The 22,505-nt window shown below is 39.2% G+C and overlaps 1 protein-coding gene across 1 annotated transcript in view; it reads right to left on the bottom strand.

The window, feature by feature from the left end:
* Nucleotides 1-7,679: 7,679 nt before the first annotated feature.
* Nucleotides 7,680-22,505, bottom strand: part of GHSR (growth hormone secretagogue receptor) — a 106,080-nt gene continuing 91,254 nt past the window's right edge. Inside the window, exon 2 of the mRNA XM_044070235.1 lies at nt 7,680-8,228. Within this exon, the coding sequence (XP_043926170.1) occupies nt 7,924-8,228 (305 nt within the window). The 3' untranslated portion in view covers nt 7,680-7,923. The remainder of the gene's footprint in view (nt 8,229-22,505) is intronic.

The raw sequence follows: 22,505 nt of genomic DNA, 5'->3' as shown, positions 1-22,505 counted from the left end.
CAGAAACATACAGAAATACAACAAAATATAGAAATGTGCATATGAAGATACTTACAAGTCTCCTTATTGTGAGAGATACGTACATTTCCCTTCAAAAAAGCAATGTTTCAGCACAATGGCTCTAGAAAGGGCGACACAAATATTAAGACGGATCTCCAGATGACAAGCAAACTCTATTAGATATGGAAATATGTTTGCCTTCTTTATGGCCTCATCAGCATACCAGGAATGGACAATCTGACCAATACTGTGAAACATTCTATTCAACAAAAGCTTCCATGTTATTAATTACAGTAGATGGTACCAATGTGTGGAAAGTCAGTTACAAACCTCCCCTTGCCAGAACATCACAAAAGATATGTAATTTTCCCCTGAAAGTGGGGAAACATGTACTCTGCTGAACTGAGGTGGGCTACCACCCACAATTCTGTGCTGACGTAGCAGATGACTAGAGGCTTCTGAGCTTCCAAAAAAACAAAAGTTGCCTGATGTTTTTGTTTATTCATTTCATTTACTGCACTTTTGTATTGCCTGACACCTACTTTAATACTGTATTTATATACTGTATAGTAATCTACACTGTTATACTGACATTGTCTGCCTTGCTGTGCCCGTTAAATCACTTTTATTGCTGTTGTCACTGTTTACGACGCTCTTTCTGCTATTTTCGCTGTTTGTTAATTATTTGCTGTTATTTTTCACTGTTGCAAAGCAGTCTATTCTGCTTGTTCTGGTTTTCCTGCAAAGCAGGATTTGTTCTTTAGAGCATCCTTGCTGACTTTCTGCTGTTTTAAATGTTTTTTTTAGTGTCTCACTGCTATTTTTCTGCTATGTGTAACATCAGTGGCTCCAGCTGAAACTAGGGTAGATAGTAGCTGTAGCATGCTCCAGATGCAGGTTTGCTGCATCTGGGTCTGTTTGTAGTGGCTGTTTGTTCTTAATACATGTTCCATGCCATCTTGAATTGGAAGGGGCATTTCTGCACTCTAGTGAGAGGATTGTGCTGATTGTAACCTGTCTGGTGAAGGGCAGTTGGTCTAGGGCTTGGAATAAGCATCCTCATTCATCCTTTCGAACCTTTTTAAAGTTTTTTTTTTTTTTATTTTTAGCTTCTGGCATTTAGGCCCTGCATTGGAGCAGATTTCTACTTGTTTTACCAAACTCAACTGAGGTAGGCTACCAGCCACCACTCTAAGCTGAGGTACCAGACTACTAGAGGCTTCTGAGTTTCCAAAAAAACATAAGTTGCCTTTTTTTGCTTATTTATTCTATTTACTGCACTGTTTATTGCCTGCTACCTGCTTTAATACTGTATTTATATACTGTGTACTAATATATACTGCAAATATCTGCCTTACTTCTTTCGGCTTTTCCCGGTTAGGGGTCACCACAGCGGATTACTCGTCCACTCATGATTGGTAATAGAGTTTTGTAGTGTTGAGTTGCCAGCCCGGCACCCAACCTTCCATGGAAGAAACACACATGCACACACTCATGCCAAGGGCCAATTTAGAGTGTCCAATCCACCTACAGCATGTCTTTAGGGATGTGGGAGGAAATCGGAGCACTCGGAGGAAACCCACAGGGAGGACATGCAGACTCCACACAGAAGGCACCCAAGCCGAGGATCGAACCAGAGAACCTCTTGCTGTGTGGTGACACTGCTAACCGCTGCACCACCGTGGCTGCCCTAAATGCCTGTCTTACTGTGCTGTTAAATCAGATTTCACTGCTGTTGTCACTGTTTACTAAGCTCTTTTTGCCATTTTCACTGTTTGTTAAGTATTTGCTGTTGTTTTCATCATTGCAAAGGAATTTGTTGTGCTTGTTCTGGTTTTCCCACCAAGCAGTGTTACAATAACTGATTTGTTATCTGGTTACAGCATTCTTTACAGTCTTCTTGCTGATTTTCTGCTGTTTTAAACCTGTTTTAATGTCTCATTGCTATTTTTCTGCTATGTTTACCATTCTCTAGTGGTTCCCGCTGAAACTAGGGTAGCTAGTAGCTGTAGCATAATCCAGATACAGATTTGCTGCATCTGGGTCTGTTTGAAGTGGCTGTTTGTTCGGATCACATTTTCCAGGCCATCTTGGACTGGAAGGGGCCTTTCTGCATTCTAGTGTGAGGATTGTGTTAATTGGAACCTGTCTGGTAAAGGTGGTCGGTCTAGTGCTTGGAATAAGCATTCTCATTGGTCCTTTTGAACATTTTTAATGTTTTTTAAGTTTTTAACTTCTGGTATTTAAGCCCTGCAGGTTTCTGTTTGTTTGCACATCACACAGAATTGCGCACTGACACACAACTGTGTGTCATAGCCAGGCAGATTAATTCAACAGTTTTCCCCTTAGTTATAACTGTAGCACATTAGTGTAGCCATCATCCTTAGCACTTTTCCAGTCTAAAAAATACTGCTAGTGAGCTGAAACCTATCAAATTACCAACAACAAAAAAAAAAAACTGCCAGAAATATCTATCCACTGAGTCCTTCCTTGATCGATCTGGAAAAGCCCCCCTAGTGACAATAGTCTTCAACCTAGCATTATGGAGAGTTGGGCCACTCTTGTTTCTTCTGCCAGCCTTGTTGACTTGGGTCTCTTGAGGCTGTGTGTCAATTGCCTAATGTTCACCAACAACCCTCTACTAATAACTCACTGCATTGCAGAGTGTGAGAGATGATTTTACACCAAGAATCTTGAATCCATGCTCTCTCACACTCAAAACAGTAACACGAATGAGGTTGTCAACCCACCCACCACTGCACATGTGCATAGTTGCACTACTCATACACATAGTATGCATCTAACACAAAAATTAACATACTTGGAGGTTCTCTCAAAAAAGCTACAGAGACACCAGAGACCTCCAAAACACAAGACTGCTACAACTAACACATTTCCCACAGCACCCATGACAAATAGGAACACCAATATCTCAATTAACAAGCCCATAAGGCATAACACTCAAAAAACAAATTTTCTAGTCATTGGAGACTCAATAGTGAGACACACGGATGTCCCACTCACCAGGTTGGATAAGGAAAAAGTCACAGTGAGCTGCCTGTCTGGTGCCGGGATTTGTCAAATCATGCATGCACTCAGGTCTCTCAGCAATAAGTACCATTATGGCTCTGTGTCATAGATCATGTTGGAGTGAACGACCTGAGAGGTACCTCACTGGACTATATGACGAGAGACATGATTGAGCCCTCTGACTATGTGTCCCAGGCAGGTATGAATCTAGCCTTGAGCAGCATAATACCCTAACCTAGAATGATGCTACAGTATAAACAAAAAATGATTGATTTCAATAATTGGCTTAGTTTTTGGTGTCATTCAAAGTGGATCCAGTTCCTGTCAGCCTGGGAAGCCATGGTCGAAAACATTGCTGCTTTGCCAAACACAGTTTGCACCTAGCATCTCTAGGCTTTCAGTTACTGGCAAAGGCTCTTGCCTCCTCCATAGTGCCTTTTTAGGCAAGGTCTCAAAAACAAACTTACCAACATGAAATTTGCCAATCATATCAAAATAAGGGCATGCTGCTAAACCCTAGGAGCTTAAATCAAAAACTGCACACCGTGGAAGCACTTCTATCACTGGAAGATGTAGATGTCTGTGCAGTCACAGAAACCTGGTTCAAGGCCTCAGAGAGTACCCCTGCCTTGCAAGGTTACAATGCCTTTCACACCTTCAGACCACAAAATGAACATGTGAGTACCAAAGGAGGTAGTGTTTCTATCTATATTAGAGATAAAGTCACCTCCCGTCTAGTTAGACTGGACAACTCCATGGAGTTACTCCAACTTCAGGTTACGGTGGGTAAGACCCCATTCAAGTCATAGCTCACTATAGATCCCTCTCCATGGATCATAATGCGCATGAAGCCTACTTAAACTGAAGACAAGCCCAATACTACCAAACTCTTTGGTTATGGGATATTTCAATTATCTCACCATCAACTGGGAAACCTACTCTAGCCCAAACCTGCTAGCACAAAAGTTCCTTGACTTGGTTAACTCAAATGCCCTGGAACAAATTGTTCATACCCTGACAAGAGGAACAAACATACTAGATCTGTTCCTCACTAACATGTCAAACGGATGCACTACTGCAACTGTCAGAGCCTCATTAGTTAAATCTGACCACAAATCAGTCACCTTCAAGCTGACACTAACACCAGAAATTACAAAGGGTGAAATCAGACTAAAAAACTTCACCGAGGGAAACTATACCCTCTTAGGTGAAGGTATAAATGCATTCCAAGCCCCACTCCCCAGCTGGAAGTGGTAATTACACTGAAGCTTACAATAAGGCCCTGTACAATCACTTGCATATGTGTATAGATTTGGCTGTACCAGAAAGAATCAAATCCAGAGCCGCAAGTAAAAACAAGTCACTATGGTGGACATCCAGCATCAACAAACATTACAATAAATGCAAAAAGTTGCTGCCCATGAAAACAAAGGTGAGACCCCAACAAGCACCATCCTCAGCCTCAGATAAGACAACTTGTCAAATCCTCTAAGGGCCTCTTTGAGAAAAAGTAAGCACAGCCAAGGATAACCATAAGGCCTTTTCTAGCTACATACATAGCCTAAAAAGTAGGACTCAAGGATGTGCAGAACTAAAGACCAACAGTACCCCACAGAGATAACAAACCTGCTAGCAGATACGTTTGGTGAAAATTTCACCCCCCTATACACTCCAAATATATCACAAACCTTGCCACAAACTTCCCCCACAATACATATCTGAAGAACAGATCATCAAATCCGTGCCCAAGGCAAAAAACACAGCCTGTATGGGACCAGATGGCATCCCAGGCCATCTTCTAAACATGCTAAAACATGAATTAGCATCACCATTATGTATCCTTTTCAATCATGGTTTAACCACAAGCTTTGTTGCTGTGGAATGGAAAACAGCAACAGTTACCCCCCTCCACAAGGATGGGCTGACAACAGACTCAGGGAATTACAGACCCATAAGCCTGACTAGCCTCATCTGTAAGGCCATGGAAAGTATCATTATGGACCTCATAAATAAAGACATAGGTGACCTCCAAACCCTGGATCCTTCCCAATTTGGCTTTATCAAGGGCAGATCCTGCCTGTTGAATCTTGTGAATTTTTTCGAAAATGTGACCAGGGCCATCAATGAGGGCAAATCAGTGCAGACAGCATACTTAGATTTGGCAAAGGCTTTCGACACAATCCCATACTCAAGTATCACTGATAAACTTAGCAAACTGAATGTAAACCCCTTCGTTGTAAGATGGGTTGCTAACTGTCTCACAAACTGGACACACACTATAAAAGTGGGTGATTCCACATCAACCATCAGACTATTACCAGCGTGGTGCTATAGGGGTCAGTGCTGGGCCCCCTACTGCTTAGCATATACTTCTCAGAAGTTCAGGGCAAACTAAGGTGTTGTAGCTGACTAAGTTTGCTGATGACTGCAAACTGGGTGCAATTACTGAATCCCCTGATAATGTCAGTATATTCCAGGAGGGTCTTACGCAGACCAACAACTGGTGTTTTTTGTCACGGTCTCAAACTGAATGCAAAGAAATGCATCATCATTCCCTTTGACACAAACAATGTCCTTTCACACTATCAAATCAATAACAATACCCCAAGTACCCATGAAGTGGTAAGGGACTTGGGTTCACAAGTTGACCGCAACGTTAACTTTGACCACCATGTGTCTACTGTGGTAAGGATGGCTTTTTATGTAGCACACTTGATTAGTAAAGGCATCGCCTTCAGGGCTAAAGGGGTTATAACCCCTCTATACTTGGCACTAATCCAGGCCATAATTGAGTATAACACACCATTCGGCATGTATCATACAAAGCACCTGCAGAGACCTAAGAGATTTCTAGCAAAGAAGATCAAGAGACTCCAGCATGTGCCATACACAGACTGACTAAATTCCCTGTCACTTTACTCTGTATCATATAGACTTCTTAGGGGAGACTTATGCCTGGCTTACAGAGCAATCTTAAACCCAAACCTAATGAACTTGCTGCATATCCATAAATCAAATGGGACTAGGGTCACCCATTCCAGGGACCTAAATATGGTCTGCGACTTGAATAGGACATGCTGGAGGCACAGATTTATCTCCCAGTGACTACCGCATCTTTGGAATAGGCTGCCTATTCATATGAAGCAGAGCACCTCCATGACACTGTTCAAGAGGAACCTGGATATGTGGATGGGGCACTGTAAAGTATTACTGGGAATAGTACATACAACCCTCCTGGACATGGACAGTCATTACTAAATGCAATCTTGGTTATTAACTAACATTTCTATGGTATTGAATTGGGATAAAACGGCTAGGCTTGAAATGACCTCTGGGTCGATAGCTAAGTAATCTCCTATGATCCTGTGATCCTATGAACTCACTGTATCAGGAATATACAATAATACAGTAACCATTTGAAATTTCGGTACCCGCTATAGCGAGTTCCGAAAAAAAAGAGACTGAATGGCCGAAAGAACAGACATCCATACACTAAGTCTGAGATGACCATTTCTGGAAATAATCTCTTTTCTCCAAGGTATGGCAATCTTAAAGTTGGTATATATAAGTTTGGAGGGTGGAGGGTATGCCCCCCACATTGGGGGTTTTCGATTGCCTACATTTCAACAGGGAGTACAATAATACACATATTTAATATGATCTCTGGGAACAATCCAGATTTCATTAACTACAGACAAGGTAAATTTCATTAACTATGGGCAGATATTTCATCTTTACAATGACCTCATCTGTGTAATGACAGCAACATCCATTTATTTACTATGTAAATATGACCAAGCCTCTAATCTTTGCCCATGCTCACATGCTACCATCACAAATGAACAGTGTTAAACGCTGGGCTTTGGTACTTTGTAAGTAGGGAAAAAGGTGAAGACAGGTCTGTGATGGCAATTCTGCCACAACACAGCAACTTTTTTTAGGTAGATTACTGTGCACATGCAAACTATTAACTTGTACCAGACCCCCTCACCTTAGTGGCATTTGGTGACTGCTGCCATCATATTGTCCCTTTTGACAGTTTAATTTATGTTTGGTTACACCTTTAATAACTACTTAAATGTGCAATTTTGTTTGGTAATTGGCAGTATTTTCTTTCACTGCAGCTTGATCAATAATATCATATGGTTATTGTTGTCTTGGGCTACAAATTCCATATATTTGGGAATAATTTACTGCAACAAGAGATAGCTTCTTGGATAATTGTTAACAGTTCAGTGTTCCAGTCGGATTTTCTGACAGATGTCAAGGTCATCTGTAAGCTAAGCACTTGGTTATTTTTTTATCTGTGGGTATAAGTAATCTTACTTCTGGGGCCTTTGACTTTCTGTAATTCATATTTTGCATTTTTCTCATATATAATTGGAGTATGCATGCAAACAAACATAAAATATAGTAGTCGCTATTTATAGTTTTAAGATGTTTTATAAAACAATAATCAACATATTGAAATTCTGGAACATATTTAGTTCATCTTTTCCCTTACGTAGATTACCTAGACTAGATATAAAGCTGCATGGCAAAAAAAAAATCACAAATTATATTTTTGTGTATTTTGTCTTTGTGGCTTTTGTAAACATTTTCAGTACATAACCAATGATTCCTTTACAAAAAAAATCACACCCATATAATATAATAAATACATATTGACTTTTATTAGACTCTCACTTTTTATTTTAGCTGAATACACCAGATTTCTAATATACAGTACAGATAAATATAGATATACATATATGTTTGCCAGCAACTTACAACATATAAATATGTATGTACAGTTTATTCATGACTCATGATTTTATTTACCTGCTGCATTATGGCCTTGCAGCTTATAATCAAACTATCACCATTTACCACAACAATTATAATTTTCCTTTATCATGTGCTAGCACTAGAGTCTGTCCAGGCACGTGAACTTTCATCCTTAGTGGTAGACGTTGTCCTCTGTGCAGACAGTTGGATTCCAAATAGCTTGTAAGCAGCCATTCGATATTTTTTGGACATTATATTATATAGAATTGGGTTTATTGCAGCACTAAGGTAAAACAGGACAAATGACACCAGGTTGCAGTACTGGCTGATTTGGAGCATCTCCAAGGATCCAGCTTCAGATGACTTAGAAAACAGATACCGACCCACATGAAATGGCAACCAACAAAGCACAAAGGCGAATACTACCACAGCTGTAAAGAAAAAAAAAGAGTTTCATTTAAGCAGAGGAATGCAAACTTAATAATCCTTTACTTTGCAAGTCCATGTCAGATGTGACATTAATTTCTAAAAATTTGTGTAATGTTAAACAAATTGTCCTTCTCATCTAGATCCATAAAGCAGATGGATGGATGAAACACTTACAGTGACTCACATAGGATTCATAGGAAGTACTAGGCTAGCTGCCCTTGTGGGCCATTTTAAGCCTAGCCAGTTTCCCTTCAAAGGTGAGAATACAGCTCTGTACCTTGTGTGTCTGTGGTCAACACCTTAACCATTATACCAACCCACAACATGACCCATGACTGATAACCACCTCATGTTCTGAAGTAGCTGTCAGGAGAAAATGGAAGGGAGCTATAGACACCAGTTCACCCTTCCTGGGGGGAAGATTACAGTCTGGCCTTCTGCAATACTGGCATCTGCTGGAGGAAGGATATCAAGTATATTGGTCAGGCATGGTCCCTTGGCTCTGTCAAGCTATATTTATGCAGTAGCCTTCACTGTGCACATGTGGAAGCATGCACATCACAGGTGAAGGCTTTCATTTAGGAAGACATAGATATCACTCATCTGGGAGAGGGGGTGGGGTTAGGCCATGTAAAGAAAACACCTCATGGCTGCCTGGATATTACCTTGTGATCAGGTCTTACCTCATACAGAATAAACAGAGCATGGCTGATGCAGTGGGCATATAGTTAGAAGGCAGGGGAGAAAGACAGCATAAAAATATTTTATAACAAAATCGCATCCAGAATTGACTATAATTCATGCAAATTCAAACAGCTTTGTGGAATTTATATAGTCAATGTTTAATAACTGAGACAAGAAAACATTACTGCAATAAAGTAAACACTGTAATATTCTGAGGCAAACACAGAGCTCAGATTGCGTCTATATCACGTTATCGAAAGTTTACTTAATCAAATCAATAAAGGTTGAACTTTATTGATCGATTAAGTAAAACATCAAATAACGTAAAAAAAAAGAACAAATTAAAAAAAAAAAAATAGACCCGCTCAGATTTACTATACAATAATAGACCTAAAGGCATATATGCTTCTTTCTAAGGATGTGTTATGCAATTTTGAAGTATTCTGCCTTTTTTGTTTCTGTAGCATGAGGAAAATACATGTAACAATTTCTGGAAATCCTGTAATTATTTGCATTCAGACAAGCAGAACACATTTACATGCAGGCAGTTAGAAGGCAAGTGGAGAAAAACAGCATAAAATATTTTATAACAAAATCTCATCCAGAATTGACTATAATTCAAGCAAATTCACACAGCTTTATGGAATTCAAATAGTCTGTTTATTAACTAAAACAAGAAAACATTACTGCAATAAAGTAAACACAGTCTGTGATAGTCTTATGCAAATACAGAGCTTAGATTTATTATCCAATACTAGACTTAAAGGCAGATATATTTCTTTCTAAGGATGTGTTATGCAATCTTGAAGGCTTTTGCTTTTTTTTTGTGGCATGAGGAAGATATGTGTAATAAGAGTTTCTGGAAATACTCTAAATGTTTACATTCATATACATATGCCCCCAGCTCTGTACAGCCAATGTTTCTACACCACTCCTGGGCCACCAATACAAAGCAGAAAAACAGCAGCTACTAAGCACCCATCTAACCTTCCAGGAAGGCTAAGCTATTTGGGATGTTCATGCTTTCTTCACCATTTCAGCAAACATACTTGGTGACTTTAGAATTGTTTAAGTTACTTTTGACCACCCATCTTCCCAGTCAGTCTTCTATAGGCCACTCATTCTTCCACATCTCCAAGTGTTAGAAGTTGCCTTTTGGGACAGGTGAGAGCTAGAGGAATCAGATTTGTCATCCTGTTAGAAGATTTTTGTTATATTTCAAACACCTTCCACGTGTTGGTCTACCAGTGTGGCACAGTGTCTCCTGTTCTGAACAGAAATACGGGTACATGCTTCTCCACACCCACAGAGCTCAGCTGTACTACAAACTATCTGTGACAGGACTCAGGTACTACTAACCTCCCTTTGTATAGGAGTACAGTTCTGAGCTTTTCTCCTGGCAGTGATCCACTTGTGAGACCAGACCAAAGCCTTTTATTACAAATGGCCAAGCTTATGTCCCTTCCTCACAGCCTGTACTGTAGCACCTGGGGCACTAATCAAACCCAGGGCAGCTGGGGTACAGTAAGGTCCTTACGTCTCCACATCACAGAGCTGGCCTAGATGGTTGTAATCTTTTCTTTTATTTAGGAAGAACCGATAACCCATTTGACACTGGTGTCCATTTTATTTTCAGCAGTGCTCCAATAACATTCTTGCATGGATATTTCATAATAACATGCTACTGAAAATTGCTACAGTAAAACCTTTATTTTATATTCAGCAGCAACTTAAATGACTTATTTTCTCCTTCATGGAAAAGTGGTTAACCTGAGCCAATTAAATATCCTTTCCTTGGATTAACAGCACAACAGAAGAATACATTTCAAAGACTGTGACAATACATTTAAAATGGTACACTTGAGAAAAGTATTTTTAAGGAAAGCATTGCATTGTGGATTATTACTTATTTATGTATTCTCCTTAATGCTTTTTGATATGCCTCTCAGCTTTCATAAGCATAACTTGTAAAAGTCTAGTTCTGCTTATGTATGTTTTTTTATTTGCTGATTCTACTAACTACTTAACATACCATACTTTCAAATTTCTACCAAATTTTATGAACATACCAACATGCATTCAGTGAGGACTGAGCACATTAAAATCATAAAGGGTAGCTAGAAGGTTAAGGCAAAGAGGTCAAAGCCTCTGCAAGGACAGGGCTGCTGCTGATGAATGAACAGTGACCTGCATGGCTAATGCAACTCTACCTGCTGTAATACACTGTCATGACACTACACTTTTATGAAATGAAGCTGCTATTGAAGGACTATCTACGCTTTCTAGACAGACCCCTATGAAACAGCTTCCTACCCAAACAATGCTGGTTGAACGGATGTTGGGTATGATAGCAGAAAAGGGTGATGTCAAAGTGGCCAACATCAGGTAGACTGATGTAGGAGTGAACAATGTCAGCTAAGTTGTTGCCAGAAAACAGTTGTAGGTAGGCCCATCTCTGACTGCACACTCGACGGTATCAGTATCCATCTGACGGGAAGAAATGGGTCTACATAGTGGTCTCAGACACGGCCAAAGCCGGGATCTGATCTCCCAGGTTTGTTAATGGTAGCCTCCAACTTATTTGGCCATTTTCTTTAACACCTACACTAAATGTACACAATCTGTATTCAAGAACATCCCTACTGCATGTTTGTGCTTTCTAGTTACTCAGAAAGATTACACTAAGTGTACATGTAGTCTACACTTTGTGGTAACTTTTATGAACCCCCTTGATATTTATGGCTGTAAGAAAATCAGTAGGGTAACTAAAATTTGGAGGAAGAAGGTGTGAGTTATGCTTGTGCTGTCTGTTTACTCAGAACAGTGTTCACTTTGCATGCACGTAGACACTAATCAATGCCAGGGATAATTTATTTTAAGTAGCAATGTAGTTTGCCAGACTGGAGGAGGAATAGGAATGCTGAGCTGCAGAAGTAGAGCTGAAGTCTGGAGAAAACACAAACTCAAGTCTACTCTAAGGAGCTTCTATAACTTAGGCAGGAAGTTCAGCAGCAACATAAAAACGAGAGCTTAGCCTTCTCCTCTGTTCCAATATCTCATACAACTTGTCAGATTTTTTTCAGCCACATACTATGCAGGCATGGCCTACACTTATATTTGTCATTGTTTTATATTTGCTTGAGAGGATATAGCTAGTTTCAATTATGAAGACTTGGTAAATGATGTATAAAACTCTTGCTCTAAACTCTATAATTCTTGTGACTCCAAATAATTATTGTTTCCTTGGCACTACTTCATGGTGTTATTAAATCCCCTGCTTAGAGAATGCATGAGGATGTCATACGAGGTGCCTTAAAAAAAGAAAGAAAAAAAAGTAAAATAAATACTTTAGATGTTTGTCTACAGAGGAGAATCTGTCACAAGACTATTTTCTTTCTTAGGATCTGACTGAAAAAGGGATAAAAATATACATAAGACAATGGCTAAAATGTATACAGAAAGAAAATGACAGCATTCAAATAAAATGAAGGTAAGAGAGAAAGAAAACCTAACATAACATCAAAAAGAGATAAACTTTTCCCCCTCACAGCAGCCCAAGAGCATCCAATGTGTATGACCAAACTTTCATTGCAGGAAAGAACTACAGTGTTCTTGTGTAACAAGCACTTACAACTTTATCAAACATTTTGCATTTTTACTCTGGCTGTGTTTTGGTTCCCTCATTTTACTTTAGTTATAGTTATTTTGTGGACATTTGTGAGTGAACCATTTATCCTAGTTGCTGGTGTTATTTTGTTTCTTCTTCTGTAACAATGCTTTATATAAGACTGTAGGCAGGGTTTTTCAGCCTGGGAGCTTTGTATGCTGAGCAGTCGTAATATTTATGGTGTAATTTATTTCTGTTGATACAGCCAGACCTCTGAGAAGTCGGATCTAAAAATTTCTATCCGAAGGAATATCATTTGGAATGTAACCGGAGTGAATAATGGGTATTCAGATCAAGTTATTTTAATTCATAATTAACCATATTATAGATCAAAAGTACTGAGACTTTTTCCACTGTAATCAACCGTTAGCTGAAATAATAAGTAAATCACCCATATAACTATTAACCAATTAATATAAGCTTTTCTTTCCCAGTTGTCAGGCTTTCTGAAGCAACTTGCATAAATATTAGTATTGGATTTATGGTAAGAATGAACAGCAAAGATAATACAAATTGCCTTTGGTATATGCTGATAGTTAACTGGAACAGTTGTAGCAATCGTTAATAATAATAAATGTTTTAATCTACTTATATAAATGTTGATATTCATATTTTGATTTTGAAAGGGATAAAAAGAACCCTGTAAATGTTTTAAAAGAACCCTATAAATGTTTTAAAGGATCATATGTTAATACTGAAGAAAGAGAACACTACTACTTATTATTAACATATAAGTGGTAGCTTATATGGCATCCATCTTCAGTTTCCCTCGGGAAAAGCAAACTGATAAGCAGAAAGAAGATATTTCAGAGAAGCAAGTACTCTTAATAAAGTTTCAATTAAGATTCTATAACCTATATTTAAATTGATATACATCCATAATCAAAAATGTTAAGTCCCATATTATCTTCTTTTTATAAGAGCCACCAGTAATTCAGAAGTTTTTATAGATTATTATCCAAATATTGTACAGAAATGTGTTCACTTTAATAGATGTAGTATTAGTTCATCTAAAAAAAGAGCAATAAAATGTTGCCAGTGAACCATCTGAGTTAGGTAACTTACTTCTTTAAAGTTTAGACATCCACTGCTATTTTAGAAGAGTGAATAACACGTTAGTTATTCACTGGGAAATACTGTTTAACCAAGGGTTATTTTCCATCTGACAATCATATCTTTAAATATGCTTTCATATAGTTACTCAGATATTAGCCAACTGTTGAAGCATTTCATTTTGTCATTATTTGGGGTACAATTAGAGTTTTGGGTTCATACTTGGCTGTTGATGACATAGATCAACCTCAAAATCCCGTTTTGCCGGTACTCTGCAAGTAATTGTTATTTCATTTTGTCCCCTTTAAAAAAGGGTTTCAAGGGCCAGACTAAGGTGAGTTTTTAATTTCCTCTCCATTTATCCAGTCTGTGTTTGAAAAGGGTCAGGGAGCTACTTTTCTTCATAGGTTCATAGGTAGGTACTAGGCTATCGGCCCAAGGGCCTACGTAAGCCTAGCCAACAAGGTTCCCTGGCTTATTCCACCCAAGAAAGTTATTTTCCTGTGCCACTGTCAAGCAGAGACACAGAAGTGATCCCCGGGGTGTATTTCCTATTTCCCATCCACTCATCAAGATTTTTCTTGAAGAGTGCTAATGAAGAACTTTGCTTGACATAGATGGGTATCCTGTTCCAGAGTATGGGAAGTCTCTGGGACAGGAATCTATCCCTCCAGCATGCCCTGTTTATTGTGGTGACAAGGTTTAGGTCCCTAGAGCATGTAGCTCGGAGGGATTGGGATTTCTTTAGGTGCAGCATGTCCAACAGCTCTGGGTTTGACATAGCTTTATATGTTAGGCAGAGATCACCTCAGACTAGGCGATATGCTACAGAGTAAAGCTGGAGTTTTTTGAGGCGGTCAGTGTAGGGCATTTGCTTGAGGCCAGTAATCCTCTTTGTGAGGTACATCTGTGGCCTTTCCAGCTACTGCAGATGTACATTCCAAAAGGGGCATTGTACTCTATAATGGGTTTAATGAGTGTCGAGTAGAGGGGAACAATGACCTATTTTTAACTGGATGAGAACCCTTTTATGATGAGGTGTGCCACATAGAAGGACTTCCTGACTACTGTGGTGATGTGGCTATCAAAGGAGATATTACTGTCCACCTGTGTCCCAAAGTCTCTTATCACGCATTCAGTGTTAAGTAGATTGCTGCCTATGTAGAGGTTCATGGGTACAGAGTTTTTACCAAAGGGGATGACACTGCACTTTTTGGCATTGAGCTTGAGGCCATGGCTCTGACACCAGGCATCTGTCTCAGCGAGGCCCTTCTATAGGATGTTCACATCATTTAGGGACTTGACTATGGCTCCTAGTTTGCAGTCATCTGCGAACTTCGTTAGACAGAGGCCTTCTGTGTTAGCCTGTACTTCAGTGAAGTAGATACCAAACAGGAGAGGACCCAGGGCGAAACCCTGTGGTACTCTACTTGTCACTGCTTTGAGGTCAGATTTGGAGTCTGCAACTTTTACAGTGTGGGCTCTGTCAGTGAGCCAGTTGGCAACCCATCTTGTGACATAGGGATTTTTACCTAGTTTAGTGAGTTTAGCTATAATTCCATAATGGGGAATGGTGTTGAAAGCCTTGGCAAGGTCAAGATAGGCTGTGTGAACCACCTTACCCTCATCTACGGCTTTGGTGACTGCCTCAAAGAAGTCGATCAGGTTCAGGAGGCATGATCTGCCGTTCAAAAACCCGAACTGGGTGGGATCCAGAGTTTGGATGTTACCAATGTCTTTGTTTATGAGTTTCATGATGATGCGTTCCATGGCCTTGCAGACCAGGATTGTCAGGCTTATAGGTCGATAGTTCATGGGATCAGTGGTGGCTCCCCCTTTGTGGAGTGGGATAACTGTTGCTGTGCACCATTCAGTGGGCACAAAGCCTGATGCGAGGCTATTATTGAACATTGTGCTTAAGTGGGGAGCCAGTTCGTTCTGAAGTTCATGTAAAACGTAGCCTGGGATGTTGTCCTGTCCCATGGATGCTGTGTTTTTGGCTTTAGAGAGTGCAGCTTTTGCCTGCGTAGTTGTGATTACAGGGATTCTGCATTCTTCCTGTATAGATAGGGGCCCTTTAGGGGGTGAGAAGGGGGTAAAGTTAGCACTGAATCTATCTGCCAGGATGCTGACAATATCAGTTGGTTCTGTAATTTTCTTGCCTTTGTGCTGTAACTCAGAGCAGATCTGGGTGTTGCCATTGAGATTCTTGACATAGCTATAGAATGCTTTGTGGTTGTCCTTGGAATTAGTGGTGATTTTGTTTTCGTAGCTAACTTTGGAGGATCATATAAGGGATCTCAGCTTCTTACTGAGGCTGACCAGGGAGCTCTTCCACTCATGGGATTTTACTCTCTTTTGCAACAGTTTCTTCCTTCTGTTGTACAGTTTGTTTATGGCAGGGGACCACCAGATTGGCTTCCTTTTTTTGGAGGATAGCATCTTGGTTCTGTTTGGGATAGCACGATCCATGCACTCATGTAAGTGCTTATAGAGTGCTTTTGTGTAGGATTCAGCAGTTGCAACTGTATTGTCCATCTGCATGGGTGTCATGAAGTTCACCACTTCCGTCTTAAGAAGCATGAAGTTGGCTTTGGAGAAATGTTTTACTATGGTTTCCTTAATGGAGGTTGGGGACAGGATGTGGATATCAAGGGTGATTAGCTTATGGTTGGATTGGACCAACGAGGAGTTAACTTCAGGTGTGGAACACTCATGTTGATAATGACTAGGTCTAGGATATTGTTGCCCCTGGTGGGGGTGTGGATAAGTTGATCCAGGGCATTGGAGTTTATGAATTCCAGAAAGCGTTGAGCTAAGGAGTTGGTACACAAGTAGTTTTCCCAGTTAATGGTGGGGTAGTTGAAGTCACCCATTATTAGGGTGTTTGGTTGAACCCTAATATTTTCCAGTACATCAAGAAAAGAGGAGTGGGAATCCTGGGGCATAGTGGGGGATCTGTAGCAAGCTACAATTTGGATTGCAGTTTTGCCCAGAGTTAGTTGCACTTGGATAACCTCAGATGCATTATGCTGAGCAACTAGCCTGGAGGTGTGGATATTCTTAATGAATATGGACACACCTCCGCCTTTGGTGGTTCGGTCCAGGTTACATGGCCGACAAATGTGGTATGAGTTATAGCCTGGTAGTGCAGGGGTGCTCTCTGGAGCTTTGAACCAGGTCTCAGTCACTGCACAGATATCGATGTTCTCCATTTTAAGGAGTGCCTCGAGTGAGTGCTTTTTGAGATTTAGACTTCTAGCATTGAGTAGCATTACCCTCAGTTTTTGCTTGCCTGTTCCTGTTATGGTGGTGAATTTGTTATTTGAACCTTGCCTTTTTACATTTAAGGGACGTCTGTTTCATAAAAGATGGATTCTTTGAGAGAGAGAGAGAGAGAGAGAGATCTGGCTTGCCAACCGATCTTGTTTTGTTGCAGTGGAAGTTTAGTTCCTTTGAGCAGGTGTTTAAAGTGTTGTCTGTCTTATGGATATATAGGAAATAACATAGAACTGAATCCATTGAGGCTTTGTAGGCAAGATAAAATCCTGCTTCAAAAGTCTGTAAAAATACAGTCGAGAGAGAAAGTGCTTTAAGGTGGTCTGTATAAAATGCAAACATTTTCTTCATTTTCTTTCTGAGGAAATGCTTTGGCATTTTCAGTTGAGTTACATATTTACAGAAATACATAGCAAAAACAGAATTATATTCTATTATCAGTCCGAAACCTCCCTTGACCTAGAAGATATACTTCTGATAATCAATTTTGCTAAATAAAATGATTTCTTAATGACAGAAGGTGCATGGTAGTCAAAGGATAGTTTGTCAATGAATATGCCCAGGTCCCTAAGAACTGTCTGAATTATCAAAGAAGTGTTATCTGTGAAGTAGGTGCATGGCTGCCCATGCTTGCCAAAGAACATTACACTACATTGTCTGGCATTTACCTTAAGGCCATGGTCCTGCCACCATTTATTTCCCAGTATTAGACAGTCCTGGGGAATCAAGGAGTCAGATGGAGAGTTTGGGATGACTCCAAGTTTGTAGGCATCCATAAAGTTGGTTAACCATAGGCCCCTCACATCAGCCTTGATATCAGTAAAGTAAATACTGAAGAGAAGTGGCCCATGGGCTGGTCTCTGAAGAACACCTCTAGTAGCAACCCTTTTTGATGACAGTATGTCCCCTACATTAACAGACTGGGTTGTCAATGAGACAGTTTGCTGTCCAATGGGTTACATAAGAATTAACATTTAGTTTGATTAGCTTGTCTGTGATGCCAAAATGTAGGATGGTATAAGCAACCTTCACCAGGCTGAGGTAAGCAATGTATGCCAAACTGCCTGTATCCAATGCACCTGTGACTTGTTCAAAGACGTCCACTAACGTTAGGAGGCAGTCTCTACCTTTAACAAACCCAAACTGGGTTTAGGTCAAGGAATTCTAGACTGCTGATGTCCTTGTTAATAATTTCATTAATGATGTGTGTGGCATAGGGTAAAGACTGCCAGCCCAGCTATCTGGAATTTTGTAAATAATTCTATGTTATTTGTGAAAATGGATATGATTTATATAGAACTGTGGCAGAAGGAAATACTGCCAGCACAGCTATCTGGAATTTCGTAAATAATTATGTATATTAGAACTGTATGTTATGTGTATATTAAACTGCTGATACAAAAGTATGTGTTGAACTGGGTTTGTACAATACTGAGCTTCAAAGATATATCCACAGTGTACGCTGCTGGAACATAGAAAATTAACTTGCAAAACTTAAGAATAGTTGAGGTTAAGTTACTTTATAGCTGGGCCATAAACAAGAGATGTTATCTCTCAGTTTCAATGCAAAAACAGACACAATGTCTAGAGCTAGAAGTTTGTTGTGTTTTCTTGAAAGAGAAGTAATTACTAGGTTTAAGATGCAGAAGTGTTTTATTATTTTATTACTTCCCTGCAGCTGCACAGCTGTGAGCAAAAATCTGAAGGCTATGTATTTTTCACACAGAGATGTCAAATGCTACAATGGGGGGGAGGGTTTAGCCTGGGAACTGAATTCAGGTGACAAAAAGTGATGTCATCCAAGCTAACCCAGCAGTAATATTTGATATTAATTTAAGAACTCTCTCAGAGAAAGACTGTGCATTTTGTATTTTGTCTTTGACTTGGAAACATCCTCTCATCATCACTACATCTGCACTTGCCTTGCTCTGTAAGTAAGTTTTAGGGCATAAAAACTCTTTTTAGATTCAGATGGGAATATAGTAAAGATTAGTTTAGATGTTTTTTATCTATTTGAGACTGTCCTGCAATGTTGTTTTAAATACTTCCTGTGATTTTTGAGCTCTGAAGTAATTATGTTTGTGTACTGAGTATTGTCTTATTCTTTTATTATTTATTATTAAATATATTTAAACTTATCTTTGTGACTATTTGTCAGACATATTTAAGCTCTTAGCGTACTTGCATATCTGTGTGGTGACACTGTACAGGCCACTCCTAATAGCCTGGTTTGGTCAGACTACCATTTGGATAATTAGTAACATTTCACAGTAGGATTGGACACCCTTTGTTAAGGGCCTTAGAGTAGCTGATAAACAGTGGTTCATGGCAGCGGAAACTACCTTATAGTCTGGGCAGAAGGGGGCATAACTAGTAAACCTGTGCCAGCCTTTCCCAGGTCTGTGTGTGTTTGTGTATAAATCAAACCTCAAAGTGTGTGTGTGTGTGTGTGTGTGTGTGTGTGTGTGTGTGTGTGTGTGTGTGTGTGTGTGTGTGTGTGTGTGTGTGTGTGTGTGTCAGCTACTTGGGCAGGGACACAAAGTACTGGTTGGACAGAGAAGGTGCTATAGGTTTTGGCTTGGCCTCTCAGCTGAGATCTCAACCCTATAGCTGTGCCAGTGGGGAGGCTTATTGGGGATCTGGAGGAAGAGGGAGAAACTAGCCCCAGACTGTGATCACTGTGTGCTCTTAAGGGAAATTGCACTTTACTGTGTGTGCACTTGTAATCCTCCTAGTGTGTATGCCCCCCACTGTTGCCAGTGGCGAGGATTGAGGCTTCTTGATTACTGGGCCAGTGTTGGGGCATCACAATGTGTTCCAGTGAATTATAGATAAGGTGAGTTATGCTTACAGGGCTATAGTTACCAGGGTCAGTGAGCCTTGCCTTGTGGAGTGGGATGGCTACAGTATTTCTCTATAACTTAGGCATACATCCAGTAGAGAGGCTAGTACTGAATAGGTATAGTACTGAGTCTATAAGGCTGTGATTGGCACTGACAGGAAAACAGCCTGGCACATTTACCTTTAATATTTCTCATTTCAAAAGCCAGTCCTTTCCATTCCCTTTCCTATACACACAGTATACACTCTGAAACGTAATCCTCCTCCTCATCATCATCATCATTATTATTGTGCGGTACTAGATCCATTGTAATTTGTTTAATGTATCTAAAATGGATATCTTAGCACACAACAAATTCTTCCTGTTTCAATAGATTTGTTTTAATTAAGATGAACACATTTATAAACATTCAGTGATCTGGCATTTTATCCAAGAATGTTTTCTGTCTTACATCTAGTGGTTGCCAGGACAGGCTCTAATTCTCCACAGCTCTGAAATGGATAAAGCACGTACTGAAAATGTAGATGGACAGATGGATGGATGGAATTTATATATGGTGTGAAGCTAGATATATATAAATGAAATGTGTTAACTGAAGTGTTTGATCGCCATGGGTTTGAACTCATGGAGTTCATCCTTATTAAAATTAATAATGATAAAACTGATATAATTTTAGTGGAAATAGAGAAAATTAATAATGACATTATAAATGATCCACAGTTCAATGCATATAGTGTACGGTATAAGGGTGTTTTTGAATATGTTAAAAAACAAACTGACGTTAACATGAAAAGAAAAAGGGTAAGTTATTAAGGGATGAGGCTGATTATAGAAAAACATGGTATAGCCTTTACCCAAGTCATATTATGAACAAAGTGACAAGATTACATATAATAATAAGAAGAGGGGAAGAAGTGATGGTGAAAATATGAATGAGAGATTAAGTAGTGAAATATTTGAGGAAGATGATTTGAACAATTGTGACCAGGAGTACCCCCCCGTTGAGAAGATCAGAGAGACTCCAAAATAGGAATAACAATCCAAATAACAACAAGGGTAATAATAGCACTTTTTTAGGACAACAAGGGGGTGGGAGAGGACAGAACCCTAGGGGTCAGAGATAGAGGAGAGGAAACTACCAGAATTAAACACTGAGGAAGTAACTGAAAAAGAAGAGATCAAAATCAGTTATGGGGGTAAACTTCATAGCTATGAAGGTTCCAGTATTTATAATTATTCTGATGAAGTAATTAATTAGAATTATTTCTCACTGTTAAAAAAGGGGATGAAATTTGTTGCCGGAAAAAAGGAGGATATTTCTAAAACATTAACTGAATTAAACATTTTTACTAGGAAATTGAATCTCAGTGTTATGTTTAAGAATCAGACTGATAGTAGTATGTCTAACGTTGGGAGGAGTAAAAATATTTTAAAGAAAAGGAGTGTGTATAACCCCCCCCTCCATCCTACGATAGTAGTTTATGAAGACATTTGTACTTAAGAAATTTACAGATTACATAAAGATAGTAAGAAAAGTATTTACAATTTGTCCCAGGGTGAGATCAACTTATTAAAAGAGTTAAAAACTAACAGAGAAGTAAGGGTAATAAAGCCCGATAAAGGGGGTGGCATAGTATTAGTGAATAGGATAGACTACAATTGTAGCATTCTAGCCATGGTGCACGATGAGGAGAAATATCATGTGGTCCCAAGAAATGAGATAAATATTGCCCAAAGGAAGATTCAGCTCATGATTGAGGACAGTTTGTTCCAAGGTAATATTAATGAGATAGTGTTTAATTTCTTGGTTAATGAACATCCTGTCATACCAACTGTATTCGGAATTCCCAAAGTGCATAAGAATATTGAGGAACCCCCATATAGGTTAATAATTTCATCGAGATTTAGTATGACTTATACTTTAGGAGTGTTTGTTGATAGACTGGTAAGAAATGCAATGATACCCATCCCTCACATATTAAAAGACTCCTGGGATTTTTTAATCACGTATAAATAATGATATTTACAAGGATGAATGTAGTTTTTCTACCACTGATGTATGTGATTTATTTATGTCTATTCCCCAGGGTTTAGCGTTGGATTTTTTCTATGAAGCCCTTCGTGAAACTACAACACTTAATAACACGCTGATAAATTTCATTATGCTGTTAATGGACAGTATATTGAAGAACAATTTATTTTTCTTTGAGGGGGAATACTTCCGGCAAACGCAAGGTATTGCTATGGGTACAAGTTGCACACCTGTTTTTGCCAACTTGGTCATGTATAGTTGGGAAAAACAATACATTTTCAAAAGTGAATTCAGGAATGAATATTCTATTTAAGATTTTTGGATGATATATTCATTTTGTGGAAGAAGGATAATGTGGGGGAAAGATTTTGTGAATACCTCAGTGGGGTTTGTGAGTACTTCAAGTTCACTTTCTCACATAATAATAAAGTAATAAATTATTTGGATGTTTTAATTTGGAAAGATGCAGAAGAGAAACATTTTTCCTCTACTGTATACAGGAAATCAACGTTTTCTAATGATTATTTGGACTACAATAATAGCCACCCTTATTTTATAAAGAAAAATATAGTTAAAGGCCAACTAATAAGGGTGGCACATATGTGTTCTTCCAAAGAAGGTTGTAAACAAGAGTTGGAAATGGTTAAAAGGTTGTTTAGTGAAAGGGGGTACCCCAAAATATTGTTGGATGATTTGTACCAAACGGTTATCGACAATTGGGA

This window comes from Protopterus annectens, chromosome 4.part1 (assembly GCF_019279795.1).
Source record: "Protopterus annectens isolate FY-2018-M chromosome 4.part1, PAN1.0, whole genome shotgun sequence".
Taxonomy (NCBI): domain Eukaryota; kingdom Metazoa; phylum Chordata; order Ceratodontiformes; family Protopteridae; genus Protopterus; species Protopterus annectens.
This window is presented reverse-complemented; position numbering and strand designations above follow the sequence as displayed.